The following is a 21973-nucleotide window of genomic DNA, read 5'->3' on the forward strand; positions in this document are numbered from 1 at the left end:
ACAGAAACAGTCGGTGTGGCACGAGGCGGAGCGGGGGTCAGTGACGTAGCAGGAGACTGTTTCGGGGGAAAGTCCTCGCGGCGGCGTGAACCTCTGATGACCTCTAGCGACAATACCGCACAGACATGTAAGTGATGCTGACACTTTTCATCGATCAAACATACCTTTAATTTCAAACAGAGCTTCCGCCAAATTGTCAGAGGTCTCAAAATGCAAATATAGACCTTTAATAGTCTTGTGTCTGGAGGTTTGGCTGCTCGGGTCTCCAAAAACCCAAATTCTGTCAGCGAGAATTTGTTTTTGGTAGTTAACTCAACACACTAGGTTTTTTTTCTGGAGATTTCAACCATAGTTGTCTGTCTGAAACAACCTCTGGAAAAACTAGCAAGTGCACCTTAGTTCCCTGGTCAATTTTTTCCCAATGTTTTATATTAATTTGACTTATTGTAATATATAATAGAATAAAACTGATATAGGAGGCTGAAGGATGGTCTGCTTTATTAATGGTGTAATCGGTATCCTTGATTCTTGATTTGTCCATGTTGCCAAGCAGTAATTGTTTTAAAACTTCCAGATTACAAATTCAAATACAAATGTCACCCAGAAATTTGAGATTTGCATCCATAAAGACAAAGTAAGTTTAATTATCAAGTACAACTAGTCTTCTGATCAAATGACATGTCTTAAAAACATTTTGATCCCATAGGGGGGACCAAGATTTTCTGGAGCCTTAAACATATTCATATAATGACAGAAACAATGTTAGCAATGTGTGGTGTACATGTTTGATTTTAAAGATACTGTATAAAAATTGTACTAAAAACATAATATTGTTGAAAGAAATTATAAATTGTAACGAAACAAAATGAAAAATACATTCCACATTTGTAGTTTTCTCATCTGGAGCACCATTAGCTTTACACCTTGCACTCACCACATGAATATTGGATGAAATTGAGCAAGGCACAGTGTCATTCTTGACTGGTTATTAATCTACTTTTCTTTTATTAACCTCATTTGTATCTGGGTGAACGGATCTACCTGTTAATCCATTGGGTGACACTGCAGAGAGACACTGAAGAGATTTCTGCTTGACAGAATGGACACACACTCCAAAACAAAACAAATCATGCAGTATAGTTACACACATACATATTGAGGTGGCTCATTGTGAAGAATGGACTGGCATGGGCCTCCCTCAGTGTGATTAGCTTACTGCTAATTGTCACCATCACCACTGCAATGAGGATATAAGCAACAGAAAAGATTTACACATCATCACACTTGAAACGTACATGTTGATGGCTAATAGTCATTTAGCCATGAAAAAGCAGCATACAACATTTCAAATATTTCTGGCTATATATTATCCATCTACCTTTGAAAGACAGAAGCCATCCTATTTATTTGTAAAAGGAAGCTCAGACAGACATCCAAGTTTACATTTAAAGCTAGGAAATCTTAAATAAAAACAGAGAAACATATCTGGATAGTGACTTGCACCAATATCTTTGAGTTTCTAAGGTGAACCTAGCCAGTCAAACCACATTTGTAGATGGGTCAACAGTAAATATTATTGCTCAAACTCTGGTTCAAGCTCACTTTGACTGTGCTGCCACCTTCTGGTAAGTTACAAAAAGAAAAAAATAATGAATCTGACCACTTAAGGAAGCTCAATGTTGAGAAGATGGTCAACTCTAAAAAACATTGTTAAACAAAACTGTGCCAGTGTATTTATGGAACTAGGTTTCTCTGATAAAAGACACTAAAAGCTATTCACATAGGTTGTATAAAAAGGCACACAAGGCAGTAAAACAAATTAAATGCTGTTTTATTTGATAGGGAAAAAACAAAAAACATTTATTTATTCTTGCGTCTTTCCTGATGGATAATTGTAATTGTAGATGAATACTAGCATTCTGAATCATCAGATATGTTCAATAAGTCAATCAATACCGGCTGATCACTAACAGTAATACACAACCATCCCTGTTTACTTGCAGCAGTAAACAGCATCCTCTGTAGCCAACTTTAATTAGATTATAACAGTCATTATAACCTCATTCTTCCAGGTAGGCTCTGGATTTGAATGTAATCTGGGATTTGGTGTTTCAGTGCTGAGTGGTGCAGAAACCCAGCAGGAACTAGCCTGCAGTTACCTTACATACAATACCATGTGCTAGCTAGTGGGATGGACAGTTTATAAGCGTGAGAATGAGAGATTATGTGGGTAGTTATATAATCTTAGAGTTATGCTCAGCTGTCTGGGAAATAGAGGTATGCCTGAAGAGTTATTGTCTGTGAACTGGGAGATAATTTTCACTGTTATTTTCCAGGACTGTGCTTGGTGTAATGGCAGTAGCCTAATAGTTTGTAACCAAATAGTATACTATTTAAAATGTTGTGACTGCCCAGAAACATTTCTGTCAGACACTGTAGAAGTGGTTTAAAATATTTTTCAGCAAGACATTGTTTAGCCTGCTTGTGTGTTTGAGCTGAAACCTTCTTTACAGCTTTAACTGCTGCATAAAAAGGAAGTAAAATTGGGAAACACTTTCAAAAGAAAATCGTTAAAATTAAATGAAATAAAATATCCTTATTATCCAACAATCCCATGCCGTTATGTAAACACCCCACCTGGATTCTATCAGGCAAACTCACAAACACCTACTGCTCTGGGTAGGTGCACGCTCATGTCAGGTAAGCTCATCTCGTCACTCACTCTTTATTAATACAGGATTACATTTATTCTCAATCCCAAACTCACACACACACTCCACAGGCTCCTCACAAAAGTACTGGTACTCAGGTAGCTGTGTGCCACCAGCTGGAGTCTGAGGAGTTTTATACTTGAATGTCACAAGCCCATGGAGGCCTGCTGTTCACCCGGCTGCTAACAGACACTTCACCAGACAACAGGTAGATTTCTGCCATACAAGAATACACTGCAGCATTGTGAACCCAGTTCATGAAGGTAAGAAAAAATTTATAGTGATACAATAGCATTTAGTGCAAGAGAGTAACAGTCTTAAGAAAAGGTGAATGGTTTGTATTGATGAGTCATATGCGCTGTTTTCCTTTTACATGTGAACCGTCATACCTATAATGAGCCATGTTTTACTGGACTTCCTACTGACTATTGGTGGATTTAAAGGTCTTCAAATGTGTCTATGAACTTTTGCTTTGTTGTTATTCTCCAATATAATTCTAAAATACTATAACCCCAAATATGAACTTGCTTAAAGTTAGGTATGGTGAAAGGCACAATCAGTTATAAAGGATATTGTTTTTCTTTTTCTTCCTTAAACTATAACATAACTGTCTGACAATTCTGCCCTTCTTTCCCAGATGTTTCCTTGGTCCGCTGTTTTCTCCCTTGAGCCCAAAGTGCCCGGCCAGCGCAGCAGCGAGGAACTGGTTACCAATACTCTGATGCTGGAGTTGGGAGCCATGGTGAAGCGCACTGAACGCATCCGTTTGGAGCGGGCGACAGAGGGTCGGCGCCGCCGTCGCAGCTCCTCCTCCACAGCTGACTACAGCTGGCTGGCGACCGCCCCAACCCCACAACCCTACGAGCTGACACCCAATGACCTGCTGGAACTGCAGGAACTCTGTGCCAAGATCCCTCCAGCACAGTGTGGCCCTGTGATCGTCAGGTGAGAAATACCACAAGAAAGACTGGGGGACATAGAGAGACCATTACTGTAGAAACAAACTGTCAGAAAGAGATATTACGCTTATTGACACTGAAATTGAGACATAGGATGAAATATAGAGCCAGAAAGACTGTAACAGACAAAGACAGTAAGGGACAAAGAGTATGAAATACAGGGAAGGAACAAAAGAAGAGAGCTGCAGGGTTTCAATCTAATCCCTTTAACACCCTTAACTATAACCTGGAAGGTAAGCTGATACTCTCAGATCCCTGTTCTTTCGCTAAGAGACTACATGCATACATACAGACATATTAGAAGTACGGGCACCTCCCCTCTATTCTAGTAATCAGGTTTCATATCCTACCAGCAGCTAGGGATTCTGGACCCCTTTAAAAAGACTACCCACTCTGTGGCAGTGGCAGTGCCTCTGCCTTCTTTTTTGCTTGACCTTGTTTCTGTTTTGTTTTTTTCTTGACTGTTAAGTACTTTGTAAATGTTTGTGTTGTTTTAGATCAGGCCTTTTTGTAAAACTCAACAATTATTCCTCCCATTGCAGGTTCAGGAGGCTGGTGTCGCAGATGGAGCCTGAGGTTCACGAGGTTCCCCGGCTGTTTCGCACAGTGCTACGTGACTGTGTTGACGAAACAAATGGAAATGAAGACATGCAGGACACCCCCTATGAGAAGCAGCAGCGCAGCAAGAGCCTCTCTTTTGTTACTTTCCGCACCAAATTTCGCACGGGTCAGTTTTTCAAAGGCAGCGGCATGACAGGCTCCAGGGGGAACCTGCAGCAGATAGATTGGTCCGACGAGGAGGATGGAGAAGGGGAGGAGGAGGCCATCAAGGCCAGGGCGAGGAAGGGAAGGAGCAGGAGCATGCCAGAGATCAGCCCAATGGAGCAGAGTGCCCATGGGTGAGAGAAGGGAGGAAGAGAGTCAGGGGAGAGACCATGTGGAGAGGATGGTGGGAGGGAGAGGAAGAGCACCTGTAGAGGAGTTCTGTTGGGGAGGAGAAAATGAGAAGGAGGCAAAAGTGAGCACAAAATACAGGTGGGTCAGCATACTGCAAATATGGGAAGGAGAGAAAAACAGAGAATGTGGAGGGAGGAGGGAAGGTAGCATTCAAAAAGGGGACAGAATAAATGTAAATGTAATGTAAATAAAAAGTTTTCTCATTTCTAATTATTTTGCCTCTTAAAACGAGGAGAAAAGTCTAGAAAGTGGTCTTGATGTGATTTCTTGACTTTAAGGGAACCCTTCTAACTGCTAATGAACTCGAAAACTTTCGTCCATTCCAAAATTATATTGGTTTCAAGATCCTGAAACATGTGGTTAGCATATGGATGTGCTGACAGGTACAAGCATGTTAAAACAAGACCTAGTCTACTGTCACGCTAGCAGCTCTGTGGGCTGTGCTTTGAGCTAAATGGTAACGTCACAACGTCACTGCTAACATGTTTAGCAGGCATAATGTTTACCATGTTCACCATCTTAGTGTGTTAGCATGGTAACATTTGGTAATTAGCACTTAACACAAAGTACAGCTGTGGCTGATGGAAGTGGTCATTAGATTAGCAGATATTTGGTCATAATTAACATAATACAAATTTAAACTAATTTACCTCATAATGGTGCAAGATGAAAATTCTTAGGATCAATCCTCAGGGGGAAAGGAATGTGTGTACCAAATTTCATGAAAGACCAATATTTATAGAGAAATCTCACTCAAAACTACAAAAGTCAACCTACTGGTGGCGCTACATGAAACCTTAAGATACATAGTCTGTGGACCATGAATGTTTGTATAAAATTTCATGGCAATCCATCCAATAGCCGTTGAGATATTTCAGTCTGGCAGTGGTGGACCGTTTTTAGCCATTCTGCTACATGCTTCATGTATCCTTACATATAAACAGCTTATATCGGGAACAATTGCTCTTGATGAATCATGTGTGTCATGAACTGTCCCTTCATAAAAATGTTATGCAACAGACAGGACAGCTGTCTTGTGTGCAGTAGTGGGTGGGGGGTGGGGGGTATTCAGCAGTCACAGTTTGGCTCCAGATCTCCTGCTCAGCTAGTGGGTGCTCTCATAGTACATCCATTAAGCAAATCATTTCCAGCTGAGAATAATTAGATCATCATCTGTAATTTTTTTTATTGTAAATATATGTATTGGGGGAAATAAATATAAAATGTAAAGAACAGTTGTCTGACATTTGAGACTTAATGTGACTCTTTGATTTTGGCCCATTGATACCTATTAAGTGTACATTTTTCAAATCTAGTAATCTTGAAGGCTTTTGACAAAAGAAGTCAAAGATGGATGGACCTTTATCACTTTGTTGTGGTTTTAAAGGCAAAATGTAATTTTGTCTGGGGCCTATATGGCAAGAAATAAATGTCTTTGTGGTTTACATGGGTTGAATATATCTCTGACTCGCTTTAGCCTTCTAGCCCAGTATGGCTAATTATATCACTGCTGACTAATCCTCTTATCTTAAGAAAGTCTCAGCCATGAACACCAGCAACCCAGTATTATTTTATTAATATGCACTTTCTTATCAATACATCATTTTCACTATTTTCACTTTATACATTTAAGTCAAGGCATTGGGCTAAAAAAAAGAGACAAAGTATAAGAAGAACATTTTCATTCTTCTGAAAAAGCTGTGGTCACTTGAAAGAAGATCCAGTCCATTAGAAAGAAAGAGAGAAAGCAACTACAACAGTCTACTTCCAGGGAACCAGGTTGATTGAGTCACTTCATTAGTGGGCCTTTCACAACCAGACCAACCCCTTCATAAGCACTGATGTCAAAGCTGGATCCCGCTCAGATCAAGACTCATATGCTGAAGACTCTCTGCAGCAACAAATGTGCCAGGTGTACTTTTTCCAACCATTCAACCTGCCTTATGTGCAGCAACTACACAGTTTCATATTTAAAAAATGTTGTTACATAACTTATCATCCACATTTCGTACAGCTCGGGCCTGAATTATATCAGCAAAGTTCCTTTTGGCTCTCTGTAACTGCTTTCTCATGCCAGGACACAAAATGCTGGAGTCGCTGTAGTCCAGCTTCTTATATTGTGTCACAGTTCTATAAGAGTATCCATTTGGCAAATAAACAGAATAAAGTGAATAACAAAATATTTCACATCATTACCAAATGGTGGTAAGTGGAAAATTTTTGAGAAACAAGTGTCACAGTCATTCTCTTCAACAAAAAGTTAGAAAACTAAGAAGCAAAATTATCTGAGGATAAACTCCAGTTCAGTTGTTTGGCTTTGAAATAATAATAATAATAATAATAATAACGACATATTGTAAGGGGGTAAAAAATCAAAAATCAAATCAAAAGACAGTTTGCAGAATCAAACCATTAAATTATAGTCATTTTGATTACATGTTTAGGAATAATTGGTCAAAGTACAATACAGAGCAGTTCTTTGCTCTCTATACAAAGTGGGGATTTAAGATAATTTATTCTTTCATTTGGACAGAGTTCGACATCCTCATTCTTCACTGAATTGTCGAATTAAGATCAAATGTCTGTGGCTTGGAAATAACAGAAAAGTTTGTGTTAATCGAAAGGTCTCCCAAGCCTCCATCAAGCGGTCGCTTTCATAGAGAAGTCTGTCCTTCAAATATGTCGTCTGGACATGTAGTCTGAGTTCAGCTTTAGCTTAACTTCCCCTTATACCATGTGCTTTCCCGCTCCACTCAGCCGCTCCTCTAGTCTTTAAGCGAAGAAGACGACAAAGATGATGAAGAAGATGATAAGTACGAGAAATATCTTGATCATGAGCCAGCGATTGGAGGAGACTGACTGGAAGTATTTGAGTATCTCTGTGTGGGCTGCCTCCACGTTCAGCTGGGTGTCCTCCACGTTAGCGTCAATCCTGCGAGAGAGGCACAGGCAGTTCAGTGAGATAGGACTTTTACAACAGATGCAAATAATGTTAGTCCATAAAGTAAAAGATACACTTGTAAATTCATTACAAGCACCTGAATTCTGCATGAAATGTAAGATAGTCACCACCACTCAAATTCTAGTAGTACTTGTTCACGCTCCATTTACCTTCTTTACTTCCAGTTTCCTCATTCCTATTGCTTTTTTATTAAAAGAAAAGTCTGACATTTGTGCTGCTGCTCGTCTTGGCCAGGACGCTCTTGGAAAAGAGATTTTTAATCTCAATGAGTTTTCTTTCTTTAAATAAAAGGTAAAAACTCAACAACATCAAGGGAAATATGCCGGCTGGTTTGCTTGCTGAGTGTAACTTTTTTAGTTTTTGTACATATTAAACAATTTAAAACACGTTCATTAGTGAGCATTAGAAGTCCTGGTATGTGGTTTTTTTTTAGTCTTGGACAAAGCCAGGTAAGCTGTTTCTTGTCTTAATCTAAGCTAACTAGGCTCAAGTTCTAGCCTGTGAGACTCCAGTTCTATCTCCATCTTACCTCTGGATGGTCTCTTCTTGCTCCTTGACCATGTGTGCCAGCTGCTGGAATATAGAGCCCAGTTCCACAATGGTGCTCTCAATATTCTGCATGGTGTCTGCTCGGCTCTGGATATAAGAGTCCTGTAATCGCACAGCCAGCAAGATTTCAGAAAGGGCCATGTTAACAGTGGATACATTTCCTACTTATTGTGACAAAAGAATAATAATGCGCATCAACTGACTTTAAAAATAAACAGTAGCTGATATTTTTTGTGCCAGCAAATGAGACGAAAATATTCTTCTCCATCTGCCTGACTTTGACAAATATACACCAGCAGGCTACCTGCTCATCAATAAGCTGGAGTTGCATGGGATTGTTCTGAGAATCCATATCGATGGCTACATCCCCCATACTCCTGGACTCATCCTGCATCAGGACCGAGCTCTCTGAAGAGAGACAACAAGAAAAACACACACGTTCAACGGGATCAGAGAGATGGTAGAGGGGAAAAGCAGAAAGAACAGCGGGCACATACAGTAGCTAGTTATACCCGCTGGGAGAGTCAAACGTTCCAGGGAAATACCTTTTAAATTTGAGGTTGTATTGCCCTGGTAACCATTGCGCGGCTCGCGAGCTGCATGCGGCTCCTGGGCCCCTTTTTTTCGGCTCCCTAAAATATTTTTTCATTTTTGCATTATAGATGACCAAATACAGTAATAATCATTCACAAGGATTCTGAGCAGTTCCCTATAACAACAGCTGTTCAACAGTACACCGCCAGTCAAAATGTTTCTGTACGTCTATGCCATTTGTGACTAAATTTCAAACAGTTTGCTCACCGTAAATTACCTGAAATTAGAAATTGTAAACTGATGAGCCAACCTTTGCCTACTCTAGTGTTCCGAAGATGTAAACCTTTATATTTAAGTTCTCGTTTCTGGCAAGCACTTTGATCGTAATAGCATGATTTATATATTTTTAAAGGCAGACGCACCGGACAGGTCAACAAGTTAAGCCGAGATAGTTACTCTACGTGCCTAATTACAGCAATAACGTTATTTCATTATATAACATTTTTATTCACATATCAGTTTGTTACCTATATGTTATTTGTAAGATATCAACAGTGAGCAGAATGTTTGAGATTTAACAAAACGGCTGAATTATCGGCTGTTCATAAACATTTTACCGGCAATGTAAATGCCTGCACAGGAAGCATCTGAACTCCCTGTGCTAATTAGAGAGTCTCTGGTAAGAAGCCTGTTTAGCAAAATGTTTAGCACTGGTAAACTGATCCGGAGTCAGACATGTTGAATACTGCCTCAAAGCCAAAACAAAGAAACAATAAAAAGGTGTGTTCACTCTATTACACTTTTTGAATCTGCCAGCACATTCTTCATGTTAGATGAACGGCAGACAGTGTTTTAGGTAACAATTGATTATTTAAGTTGAGAAATGTTCAAATTTGCACATAATCAGGATTTAATTTGGCTGTGTGGTAAGGTTTTTTTAAGCTCTAACGACGTGAAGCATTTAATCAGAACAAAATGTGACTGAGGCAAAACATTTCCCGCAAACAGTATCAGTATAGAGTGAACATGCCCTTATGAAGCTACAACAACATGCTGTGTTTACCTGTTGGTGCCACTACTTTAACGCGAGACCCTTGTTAAAAAAAAAAGAAAAGAAAATCATACTGAGTGGCGTGAAGCCAAGATGTGGATCGACTTACTGAAGTTGTTGGCCATCAGAGGAGATGACGAGACAGGAGGCTGGGAGAACTGCTCTCTCCTGCTGCGCTGCTGCTTCAGGTTCTGCAGGAAAAGATCATGGGAGAGGGTAATAATGGGGGACAGGTTTCTTCTCAGTCATTTCAAAACTTTTTTAATCTTTAGTATTTTCTGCCTTTTAACGCTTAAAGTATCCCACACACTAACTCACCTCTGTTCTGACTTCTAGGACTGATTTGAAGTCATTGGACATCGAAGCCAGTTTGGACTGTGGACAACGGAAGATACAGCAAAGTTAAAAAAAGTAGAGCTTAATTCAGCTGTGCACATTTGTTACAGAGCGCCAATCAGTGAATGAGAATACAAACACAACTACTTCCAGTATTCTTTAACAGTATTCTTTCTTTTAAAAGCTTTTCTCTATATTATTGTACGGGAATGAAAGCTTGTCAATCAAAAGGTTTTAAGAAAAATTTAAAAGGTTGATAATAAAGAATACATTTAATTTAAAGTCTTTAACCTTGTTTCTTTTCACATTAATTTCAAAATTTCCAACTTAACTGTCAAAAAACACTAACCACAAAAGAAACGTTTACCAGGATTTAAACAGTTCCATGCCCGTGGACTCGCATATATACAGTATGAATTAGACCTTTTTGAATATACCTGTAATGACACCACTATAGTGTTAGAGTGGGTTTGGATATGTCGGCCACCCGGAGCTCCGCGAGACCTGACCAAGTCCTGCAGCTGTGCTATCTGTTTGTTTAGACTGTTGATGTCCTACAAACATAAAACAAAGGAGAGGTAGAAAACAGAGTAAATATATTTTTACAAAATAGATATTTACGGGATTATAGAATGTGGTACTATTCACAAGTAATGCACAGTTTGTTTGTTAAACCACATTTCACGAGACGTTAACAATTCAACTCACTTGTTTAATGATGTACGTTAGCTCCTCGATCTCCACTGCCTTGTCATCAAATAGAGATTTTCTTTTTGCCACTAAAACATCAAAACAGATATAAAACCAGCACTTTGGATGATATGAGAGACAAACAAGATTTTTAGAACAGTGAAAATGGTGGTAAAATAACATTTAAAAAAACACACTTACAAATTGTAAGCTTTTCCAGTTTGGCAAATGTATTGCTCAAGTCTTTTCCAATTCTCCTACAGGTAAAAACAAACAAACAAAACTTTAGCTCTGTGTCTCCCTGCTTACAGTCTTTGTGTTATGCTAGACCAAACATATCCTGGACCAATCTCTCCGCTAAAAATGTATATGTCTAATAATTTAATATTAAGGTTAGACACTAAAAATACATTTCATATTTAAGTATGCTGCACAAGTGCAATAAAGATGAATTTCACATGCAATAATGTGTGAATACAAATGCAACGCCCAAAATCAACATAAAAGAACAAGTGCATTTGGCAAATATTGATGAGCACAAAAGAAAGAGGAAAGAGGGAACTTACTTGGCCATAACTGTAAAGTCACTGCGCTGCCTGAGGGCACTGAGAGCTGGCTTACTGGGCTGGACTCCATTCTGCTAGAGGAGGTCAAAAGTAGAGAGTATGAGATGCAAAGATATATTTGCTAGACTAGGCTGAGGGGGAACAAATGTGACTACAAAACCCTTTGGAGTAATCAGTTGGTAAAGTAACAGGGAACTCACTGAATCCATTTTTGTTGACCTACTTAATATTGTAGTCAATCAAAATTACAAATAGTGCATCGTTACATTACATAACAGTCCTTTATTATCAGTTCAAAATGAATACTATGGGCTTTTGAGCTGTTAACTACAAACTACATAAACATTTTTATGGTGTCACATTGAGCACTGACAACTTTATTATACTCCACCCGATACTGGATTATTGAGGCCAATATCTATATTGATATTTGAGGGTTTAAAAATAATCTGATAACAATATATTGATCAATATTGCCATCTTAACATATAACATTAACAAAAGATGTGGGTCCCTTAAGTTTGTCTTATAAATAACTGTATTGAAACACAATATCTGTACCAGGCGGGACATTTTACAGATGAAAAAAAAGGTAAGTTAAGTAACTAACTAAAATAGTGTTTCGATATATATAGGCTTAGCTAATTGAGGTTTACCATTATTTTTAAGATTGGACATCACATTTTTTTGCCAGTTGGGTGTTTACAGTAAAAGAGGTGCCTCAACACAGCTGAAGGAAAACAAAAAGATCAATTTGTGCTTAACTTCACCCAAAATATCCAGATAAGAGTAGGCCTTGACATTAACTTAAGAAAGCTGACCAGACTGTTGAAGCCTATGTAGAACTGAAACTAGATGCAGAGATGGAAATGAACAAGGAACCAAAAGTAAAATCCATCAGTGCTACAAAACAAAGTGAAAACACATCAGTGTACTTGTAAAGTTCTTGCTATAAATTTGGGGCAAATGCCTCATTTTACATGAAGAGATCCCGTTATTATTGTGCTGTGATGACAGGTGCCTGTGCCAACATACCGGTCTGCCCTGGAGAGATTTACAGGCTGATTGGAACTCGAGGGTCCGGTCACGGCATGTCATCCTGCCGCCGGTAAAAGGGTCACCAGCCCGCTGTAGATCAGAAACCACCTGGTACTGTCAGGTCCAAGTCCTCAGCTCTGTGTGGTGGATAAATAGGAAGACCTCCTGGTGTGTAGACAAACTCACATCCAAGGTGGGGTATCGTTCATGGACTTACAAACATGTCTGCGGCGACGGGAAAAAGACGTCAAAACAAAGCTTAGTCTCACAGGCTGACAACTTGAAATGTAAACGATTAAACACTCTAGTAGGTTAGTAAAAATACAACCGGTGCCGTTAGCTAACAGCAAGGTACGTTGACACCAACAAGACGACCGACTGTACATAAACAACCAGGTAACAAACAGCAAATAACTGCCACAACTCACAGATAAAGCCACAGGCGAGCTAAATATACATACCATTAGGTAACAATGTGTAAAGGCCGCACATCACGACGCACAGCTGATCACGGCCTGACCGGCTAACCACAGGCTAACGTTAGCTACAGAAAGCTAACCGGGCTTTCCAAACGGTCTCTCCTGCGTTACCTCGGTACAATTCGACCTAAACTAGCCACGGGAGGTTTAATCTTATTTAAAAGACAAAAATCGATCCGTTCCAACTTACTTGAATCGATATTACATCATATTTCGAGAGCCCTCGATGTTTCTGGTGAAAACTAATCAACCCAGGAGTTTAAAGTTCTGATCCGGGTCATTTCCGGCACTGACGTCACTGCCACGTCTACTTTACCGTGGCGGAAAATCCCTGCAGGCACAACACAGCACCGCCAAGGGTCGCCACATCTCCTGTTTATAGTGCAGGGCGCATGATAATGATAAATATATTATTTATTTCATTTTATTTTACATAATGACAAGAAGGACAGTAAGTCATAAACAACTACAAAATATAAAGGATGACACAATACAGTCTAAAACATATTTCTACTGTGGTTCTTCATATAAAGAAAGTAAAGATGCAGGAGTTCAAGTGACTAGTTGTCATCCTCTTACCAACAAATTGTGAGCTTTTCCAATTCAACTAGGAAACAAACAAACAAAATGTTGCTTTCTTTGTCACGTGCATACTAAATGAGTACACACGCATTCTGTGAAATAGGTTTGTTTGCACTTTTACTGGGAGTAAGATTATATTTATATTTACATTTACATTTACTCATTTGGCAGACGCTTTTATCCAAAGCGACTTACATTTGAGGAACAACATGCAAGCATCAATAAAGCATCAATACAGTAAGAGATCTACAAGTGACAATAGATACTAGTAAGAGCAGCAATAAATACTAGTAGGAGCTATTTGCAGGTATGGCATCAATGGGGTAAATACCCCGGGAAAGAAGTAAGAGTTAACGAAATACTGCAATCAATAAAAGATAATTGTAAGGAGACAGAAGAACAAGACCACAGGAAGTGGATGTTAGAGGTTAGGGGTTAGAGGTGTTATAAGAGGATGTGTTCTCAGAAAGAGATAATATTATTATTATTTATATTAACTGGATCTCTGTTGCTCTGTGTCTCCCTGCTTACAATCTTTGTGGTATGCTAGGCCAAACATACCCTGGACCATCTTTTTGCTAAAAAAAACAGTCTAATAATTTAACATAAGGTTAGATATCAAACGAAAAATACATTTAATATAGAAGTATGCTACACAAGTGCAATTTCACTTGCAATAATGAGGAGGTTAATAATGTGTGAATACAGATAATGCAACACCCAAAATCAACATAAAAGAAGTACATTTGGCAAATATTGATGAGCACATAAGAAAGAGGAACCAAGAACTTACTTGGCCATAACTGCAAAGTCACTGGCTTACTTGGCTGGACTACATTCTGCCAGGGGAGGTCAAAAGTAGCGAGTAGAGATGCAAAGATATATTTGACAGATGAGGCTGAGGGGGACCAAATGTGACTACAGAGCCCTTCAATATTGATTTAGGAGTAATCAGCTGGTCAGGGATGACACAATACAGTCTAAAACTTCTTTCTAGTGTGGGTCTTCGTGTAAAGAAAGCAAAGATGCAGGAGTCCAAGTGACTAGGTGTTATCCTCTTACCAACAAACTAATTAATTAAATACACAAATTATCAACAATAACATCACCCCAAGTTTAATGGCAAAAACTATTCCCATAAATGACAATTTGGCATTTTTAAAGTTTTGATGATGAAATCCCAGAATCCATGGCCAGATTAAACTACAAGGGGTCCCCAGGGGCAGAAATGAGCAGCTAGGCTGCTAGTAACCCTCATTCCTTCCCTTTCTGTGCACTATGTACAGTCTTTCTATGCTTGGAAATTATGTAACCTCAAGTGTGTGGTATTGTTATTGATTAAACACAAGGAAATCATTCATGATGGCGCTGCGGGTGGCTGCCTCGGTGTGTTGTTACGTATTGTTATGTCTTTAGTGTGCTTTAAAAGTACATATTGCTGTATTCCTAACCAAATCTTACCAAACACCAAACTGCAATCAGGAGCTTTGGTTGGGGCCCTGGGGCTGTGGAGCAGTTTCCTGATTTGCCTGGTCAGTGATCCAGCCTGGCAAGTACCACAAAATCTAAAAGAACACCACCATCACCATGTTGGTTTAGACCCAGACAAACACAAGTCTGTAACACAGGTGTCCATTGTTTCTATAGGTACATCCTACAGCTTCATTCCTCACCTTCAAACACTCGTCTCTAAATACATCTGTAACATCTGCTGTCATCTCTAGAGTGAAATGGGAGGTAAAACATCTTCCACTGGATGTAGAATCAGGATCAACTTTGCCAAAAAATGACAACATCACTACTGATGTATAGTAGTTTATTAGGATATATTAAAGTTATGTTGTATAGTATGTAATATGATCCTAATGTTGTCAAGTTAAAAGATTGTATTACTTACTAAAATACAAATATGCTTTACAGTCCAATAGTATTGATCATTTTACTGATGGCCTTAACTATTTCAGGCTTTTACGTATGCTATTATGCCTAAATATAGAGGAATATCGTACACCTACAGACATCACAAAATAAACATGTTGAAAAAGATCACTTGGTCACTCCAGACTGATGCTTGCTGCAAGCAAAACGTGATGTGTCATTAGTGATGCTATGCCTGTAGGAGAAACAAACCTTTAAGTTAGAGGGAACAGAGGAGGAATGAGCAGACAGACAGACGGAGAACACGATTGGCTGCTGCCTCAGGTGAGTCGACCTGCAGGTATGGTATGGACAGAGAGATAACATCCAGCCGGCTCTCTGATCTCCTCCAACTCCTACTGGTACCCGCATACTCCACCTGACAGGATCGTGCATGCCCAGACCACAACTATGCCCTCACCTCTTTACCTGCTAGACCCCAACCACAAACCCCCCAGCCCTCTCCCTATGCCCCGAATCACCCCTCACATCTCATCTGCCTCATCTACGCTACCCTTCACCTTTTATAACTCACTTTAATCCACCAAACTTATCTCTTCTCTCTGAAACACTCCCCTTTATGCTTTCACACGTCATTTGATGTTTTAATCTGTTTTGCTGAACAAAATTGCCCACATCAGGAGACAAGAGAATAGTTTCTCCTCCAACATCTCCCTTTTCTTTTTGATTTTATCTCTTTCATTACATTAAATTGTTAAACTATATCTAATTTCATCATATATATTCTGATATTGTTTATATTTTTAGCCATACTAGCATCGTGGCTGTATGGATGGCAGTGGTAGGTCCACCACTTTGGTCCAGACTAAATATCCCAACAAATACTGAATGGATTGCCATGAAATTTTGCCTAGACAATGATGGTGCCCAGAGGATGAATCCTAATGCCTTTGGTGATCCACTTTTCCTTTAGCGCCACCCTGATGTTGAAACATTTTGGATGGATACTTTGTGTTTAGTGCTAATTAGCAAATCTTGCTAACACACTAAAATATGACTGTGAACATGGTAAACATTATACCTGCTAAACATTAGCATGTTAGCTTTGTCTTTGTGAGAATGTTAGCATGCTGACATTAGCATTTAGCTCAAAGTTACTCTGTACATTAGTACAGCCTCACAGAGCCGCTAGAATTGCTGTAGACTCTTAGTCTTGTTAATGATTTGCTTTAAATCATGTAGTATGGTGTATGTTATTGTTTTTGACATTCTGAATATTGTAAACATTGTACAACCAAAAACTGGACTTAATTATGGTCTTGCCAATAGAGCTAAACCTTTTTATAAATGAAGGGAATTAAACCTCCTTATAAGGGCTGTCATGTCCACACTAAATTCTCAACCCTGTGCAACCTGTTTCCCATGTTGTAACAAGAACTGTAAATCTTTTATCAAGGTTGATGTCCTTCAGTGGACTGAGACAGACGAGGCCTGTGGATCCATGTTTCTGTTGGAGATAACGCTGTTTGTTTGTTCTGTAAAATAAAATAAAAAGTTCTTTGTATTCACAAGAGATGTTAAAAAAACACTCACTTTCCTGTCAGTTTAACAGAAACCAGCAAACACACAACTCTTCTTTACACTTTCATATTGAACTCAATATCACTCTTCTCTCTGTTTTTTATTTTTCTCGTTCTCATTCTCGCTCACTCTCCCTCACACACACACACACACACACACACACACACACACACACAGAAGTGCTGATACCATCTAACAAAACACACTTGCAGGCCAGATAGCGTCCAGTACCTGCTTCAACACAGCTGCTGCTACAAAAGCAGGGAGGAAACGATGGCTGCAGTTATTAGAAAAACACAACTCTGAATGCAGAAAAAGCAAGGTGGAAAAATACAGGAAGTTCTGATACAAGTGCAAAGACTGAGAGAGACAGAGGAAATGGATGAAGTGAGGGCTGGAGAGGGATGGAGGGAGGCCGACATGTGAGCTACTAGTTGAAAATACACATAGAGTCAAATTAATGCATGAAATGTATACAGAGAAATAGCCAAAGAGCCACATGAAAGTGTGAGCATTATTAGTATAATTATTCAGCAGTATGATGACGCATTTTTGGGAGTTTCTGATGAGCCCAAAGCAGCAAAGGCATCTTTTTTGTATTGAGATGCATGACTCACTCTGTCCTTTTCTCTTTTTCCCTTATCTTGCAGCTATATTTAGTACTGGCAGAGTGCCCTTCAAGACAGATAGGTTGGCAGCAGCATTTAGCTCCTCTCCTCTTTCATCCTCTCTCATCTTGCATCCTCTCACTCTTCAAAGACTAATGACGGCCAAATTAAACTGCTGCTCATATACACACACCATTAATCATCACTGATAATACTGTCATGGAAGCTTATCAATTTATAGCCTGTGATGCAACAGTCATTAACTTATTGCACTTCTTTTGGTCTAAAGTCTGCTCTGCAATGCGAGTTGACAATGAGGGATCAAATGAGGACTGGACATCATTTTGCCAGCAACTTTCGTCATCATCATCGATGCCAGGGGGATAAAAGCACAGTGCTCGGCAATACCAGTGCAGACGGGTATGTGCACAGGATACACAGGCGGCATCTCCTCTCTCAGGCTCTCTCTCTCACACCCACAAACTTGCAAAAACACAAACACACTGTGACTTTTGTTGAACAGCTCCCGTTGTGGACGCAATTGACAATTTGGGGTAACTGCTGAAACATAAAGTAACAGCAGCACAAGTAGAGGAGGGTCTAGATCTAAAGTTTGCTAACATTAGCAGCAAAGGCCATACCAGACAGAGTAAGGTCAGTTTTATTGATTATGAATTCAACTTTTTATTTGTCAAAGGAAGAATTGGTTATTTTCCCCAGTGTTTTTAAAAATAACATATTCTTGCTTTAAGTAAAATAAGTGATAGCATGATGTATAAATATTACACCACTTGTGAATTACTGAGGTAAAGGCACAGCTATATTATCAGCAACATGTACTTCAAGTTTCAAAAGTAAAAATAATCATGATACAGTCGAATGACCTCAAGGGTTAGATCATTACATATTATGTAACTGTATAATTGCACTGATCTGTGAACAGCTTTTTAATGTTGTAACTAGTTGAGGTGAAGCCAATTTGAACAATTTACACACTGCTGGGTAAAATGCATTATATTTCACTTGTGAGTGATGACAGTGTTTTAATCACTGATAATCGGGTTGGATGATAATGGCTGGACGTACTCCAGGTTTTATGTAATGCTGTCACTTGATGTTGATGATGTTCTGTGTGAGCTGGGTTTTAGGTTTTGTTTTACATACTTTTACTACATGTTGTTTATGTACTTTTTTTGTTTTATGTATCATGTGTGCCTATGATTCATCTGCCTGCAAGACAAATTTAAAGTTGAACTGGTCATACGTATGTTTTGTATATTAAATCTTAATTGGCAAAGTAACAAGTAAAGATAGCTCTTAAATAAATAAAAAGTACAACATTTCCCTCTGAAATATAGTGGAATAGAAGTATAAAGTCGCATAAAATGGAAAGTACCTCACAACTGTACTTGTACTATGTAAATAAACGTAATTTTCCGTCACACAATGTGGAGCTGGACACCTTTGCACTCGACCAGCTTCTGACTCAGCAGTACAAATGAGAGGAGGAGAGGGAACAATATTATGTCTAATAACACCACCTCTCATAGACACACACATACACACACACACACACACACTCTGTACACCCAACACCTAGGGTGTTACTGTAATCAAAAGTGACTGTTTATCTTTCATTACAGTCAAATGAGAGATTAAAACAAAGAGATGAGGGAGATGCGGTCAAAGCAGAGGGACATTAGATGGGGACAGCAGTGTGGATAAACAGTGGCAGGAAGAAAACGAGAGGTTTATTCAAAAAATAAGACATTTCCTTTAATAACATCTGTAACATCAAGGTTGTATCCTGGTATCATTTTCAATATATTTGAAGATGCAGTATACACTTTTATGTGGACATTGAATCGATTAATTAGCATTTATATACTAATACAACATAAAACTGCATTGTTTTCTACAAAGACATCCTAATAGGGCACAAATGGTGTAGCAGCAAAATAAAAGAGTGTAAGTTTTTTTCTTTATACATAGGCTACAGTAGTACAAAGTATTTGCAGAGAAGAGATCCACTACAAACACAGCTAAAATGAAGTAACAAATACATCTCTACAGTATGCACTACGTCATACACAAGGTCATGGCTGGATATTAGTGATTATAAAATGTTATATAGTTTAGTAGGGGGTCTCTATAGGCTAAGACACTGGAGGCTAGAACAGGGATACCTTTACAGTATAATGTGCAGATACAAAGCACACTGATGTTTTATACTGACACAGGATCAGGACATTTGAATAGGATATTAATATGTCCAAGCTGTATATCTTAGAGTTGTGGTGGTGAAATGATGGGATACTAATGCTTTCTGATGGAATTTGCTGTTGTTGCTTTTATTGTTCAAAATTGGTACTTAAACACGAAAGTTAAATACGAAAATTTGGTCACAAGAAATAACAACTGTAGGCCCTCAAAAAGTTATCTCCGTGCCACAACTTTTTTCGGTGGAATGTCTTTGAAATGTGGTACATCTTTATGAGTGGAGCTTTTCAGTCCATTTGCTCCTTCAGTTCTGTCTTCAGCAGAAGTTTTTTTTCCAGTGGACTAATGTATAGTATGTGCTTTGCAATCTTGAACACAAGTGCAATCTGTACTGGGGTTCAGGGACTCTTAGGTTTCCCAAAACAGTTTGCTTTATTGTTCATAAAATGCAATATTATCTAGAAATAAAGGCTGGAAAATTGAAAAACAAGTGGAAAAAATTATAAATACATGAGCAGAAATTAATAATGCAATTGAGTAAGAAAAACTTAGGTTAGTTTAAATATTTGGGAAATGCTCTTAATGGTATTCTTGCTGAGAGTTAAATGAGAACATTGATACTACTCTCATGTCTGTCCAGTAAATACCCTCTATAGACCAGTAGCTGGTAAGCTTAGCTTAGCATAAAGACTGGGAACAGCTAGCCTGACTCTGTCAAAAAGTAACAAAATCTGCCTACTAGTACCTCTAAAGATCACTTATTAACATGTTATATCTTGCTTGTTAAAACCCTATAAACACATAAACCCCCTGTAAAAGCAGTTGTAAAACTTCACACTTTGGTTTTTACTAGGGCTGGGCACTTTAAGGCGTTATTATCGCGTTAACGCATTAATTAATTAACGCTGACAATTATTTTATCACACGTTAACGCAGTTTTTATTTTATTATTATTAGTTTGAAAGTCCCTTGCTCACTGGCTCTGAATAAACATACAGTCAAACCATGGGTTTGAACAAGCAGTGGAGGCAGTGGAGGCAGACTACGCTGTCATCTTTTTTTCGTATTTTTCCGTATTGATCCGTTATCACGGCCGCAGGTGAGCCGCTTGCTTGTTAATGACGCAGCCTATCAAACAAGTCAAACAGACGAAACCAACATCTGCACCCTGTGTTCAATGCTACTTTAACGTTACCTGGTCTGTGCTTGTAAAATATCCACCCCTCTATCCACCGTGACCTCTAACGTCATTTCAAGTTTTTAACCAAGTGAAGTCTGTGCGAGTGAACACACGCACCGACCCCGCTACACCCCCCCACCCCCCACACCATAGTCCATCCCGATGTTTCAATGTAGTTTTGTAGACATCGTCCCAACCCTACTGAACAGACTGTTTCTGCTGCTCCCTGATAAAAGATTCCTGATGCTGATACCTGTTCAAAAAAAACCCCCAAGAAAACTGGACTCTGATGGTAACTTGTTTTAACAAGCTAGATAAAAGGTAATGCCCTGGCAGTAGCAAATAGCTTTGGTTTAATATTTGATTTGATTATATTAATGTTTAAGTTGAGATTTACAGGAAATATTTTATTGCTACTGTGTAAAGGGAATACTGCTGGTAAAAAGCACCTTATTCTGTAAAGTGTTTGCAAACCACATGTTATTATACTTTTGTGTATATAGCAGTACATTTAAATTAAAATTGTGCAATACACTACTTTAGAATTCATTATTCAATTTTACGTGTAACAATGCGTTTAAAAGCGATTAATCGCAAGAAAATCATGCAATTAATCGCGATTAAAAATTGTAATCGTTGCCCAGCACTATTTTTTACACAAATTAAACAAAATAAATTAACATATTAACGAGTCAATTTTGGAGGTACAGTTACATTGATTTATATAAAGCTTTCAGACAGAGCCCCGCTAGCTGTTTCCAGTCTTTATGCTAAGCTAAGCTAACTGACTGCTGGATCCAGCTTCCTTTCTATTCTATGAGAGTGGAATCTTCTCAACTCTCAGCAACAAAGCAAATATGTGTATTGACCAGTAACCAGTAGTTTGAAGCTACAAACCCTTTGGGAAACCATCATCTGTTCCACATTATCACACAGTGTCTGGTCTGTACTCCAGAGTGAGAGTACCGGTTCAGTTCTCGTCATATGAAAAACACTTCCCTTCAGATTATTAAGACGTACACAGAAAACTCCTATAGGTTCCTCTAAACCAGTGATAATCACTACAGATCTGCTGCAGCGCCACTTCTCTAC

General features: G+C 38.8%; 2 protein-coding genes across 6 annotated transcripts; one reads left to right on the forward strand and one right to left on the reverse strand.

Annotated features, from left to right (window-relative positions):
- The first annotated feature begins 1 nt into the window (after nt 1).
- zgc:162144 (RD3 domain-containing protein) lies at nt 2-5862 on the forward strand. The gene is made up of 3 exons (XM_038698690.1): nt 2-127; nt 3349-3656; nt 4213-5862. Exons 2-3 carry the CDS (start codon nt 3349-3351, stop codon nt 4571-4573), a joined length of 669 nt encoding a protein of 222 aa, XP_038554618.1. The 5' UTR covers nt 2-127; the 3' UTR covers nt 4574-5862.
- A 315-nt stretch (nt 5863-6177) lies between these two features.
- On the reverse strand, nt 6178-13155 carry stx5a (syntaxin 5A). 5 transcript variants are annotated; one of them, XM_038699466.1, is made up of 12 exons: nt 13023-13155; nt 12351-12578; nt 11316-11386; nt 10951-11006; nt 10768-10838; nt 10497-10613; nt 10042-10098; nt 9833-9914; nt 8684-8770; nt 8443-8546; nt 8119-8240; nt 6178-7559 (listed from the first exon to the last, which is right to left on the reverse strand). In XM_038699466.1, the coding sequence occupies exons 2-12, from the start codon at nt 12411-12413 to the stop codon at nt 7400-7402; spliced, it is 990 nt and encodes a 329-aa protein (XP_038555394.1). In that variant the 5' UTR covers nt 12414-12578; nt 13023-13155; the 3' UTR covers nt 6178-7399. The 5 variants fall into 5 exon arrangements, with proteins under 5 accessions (XP_038555394.1, XP_038555392.1, XP_038555393.1 ...); XM_038699464.1 differs by having other exon boundaries at nt 11316-11389; XM_038699465.1 differs by lacking the exon at nt 13023-13155 and adding an exon at nt 12815-13014 and having other exon boundaries at nt 11316-11389.
- Nucleotides 13156-21973: the final 8818 nt, after the last annotated feature.

This window comes from Micropterus salmoides, unplaced genomic scaffold (genome assembly GCF_014851395.1).
Source record: "Micropterus salmoides isolate LMB-PRFRI ecotype aquatic unplaced genomic scaffold, ASM1485139v1 Ms_hic_scaffold_5, whole genome shotgun sequence".
In the NCBI taxonomy this organism is placed as follows: domain Eukaryota; kingdom Metazoa; phylum Chordata; class Actinopteri; order Centrarchiformes; family Centrarchidae; genus Micropterus; species Micropterus salmoides.

Coding starts and splice junctions, on each gene's coding strand:
- zgc:162144 (XM_038698690.1), top strand. CDS start 3,349: ATGTTTCCTTGGTCCGCTGTTTTCTCCCTTGAGCCCAAAGTGCCCGGC. Junction 3,657..4,212: donor TGTGGCCCTGTGATCGTCAG/GTGAGAAATACC, acceptor CTCCCATTGCAG/GTTCAGGAGGCTGGTGTCGC.
- stx5a (XM_038699464.1), bottom strand. CDS start 12,413: ATGACATGCCGTGACCGGACCCTCGAGTTCCAATCAGCCTGTAAATCT. Junction 10,839..10,950: donor ACTGGAAAAGCTTACAATTT/GTAAGTGTGTTT, acceptor TTGATGTTTTAG/TGGCAAAAAGAAAATCTCTA. Junction 8,241..8,442: donor TCCAGCTTATTGATGAGCAG/GTAGCCTGCTGG, acceptor GTGCGATTACAG/GACTCTTATATCCAGAGCCG.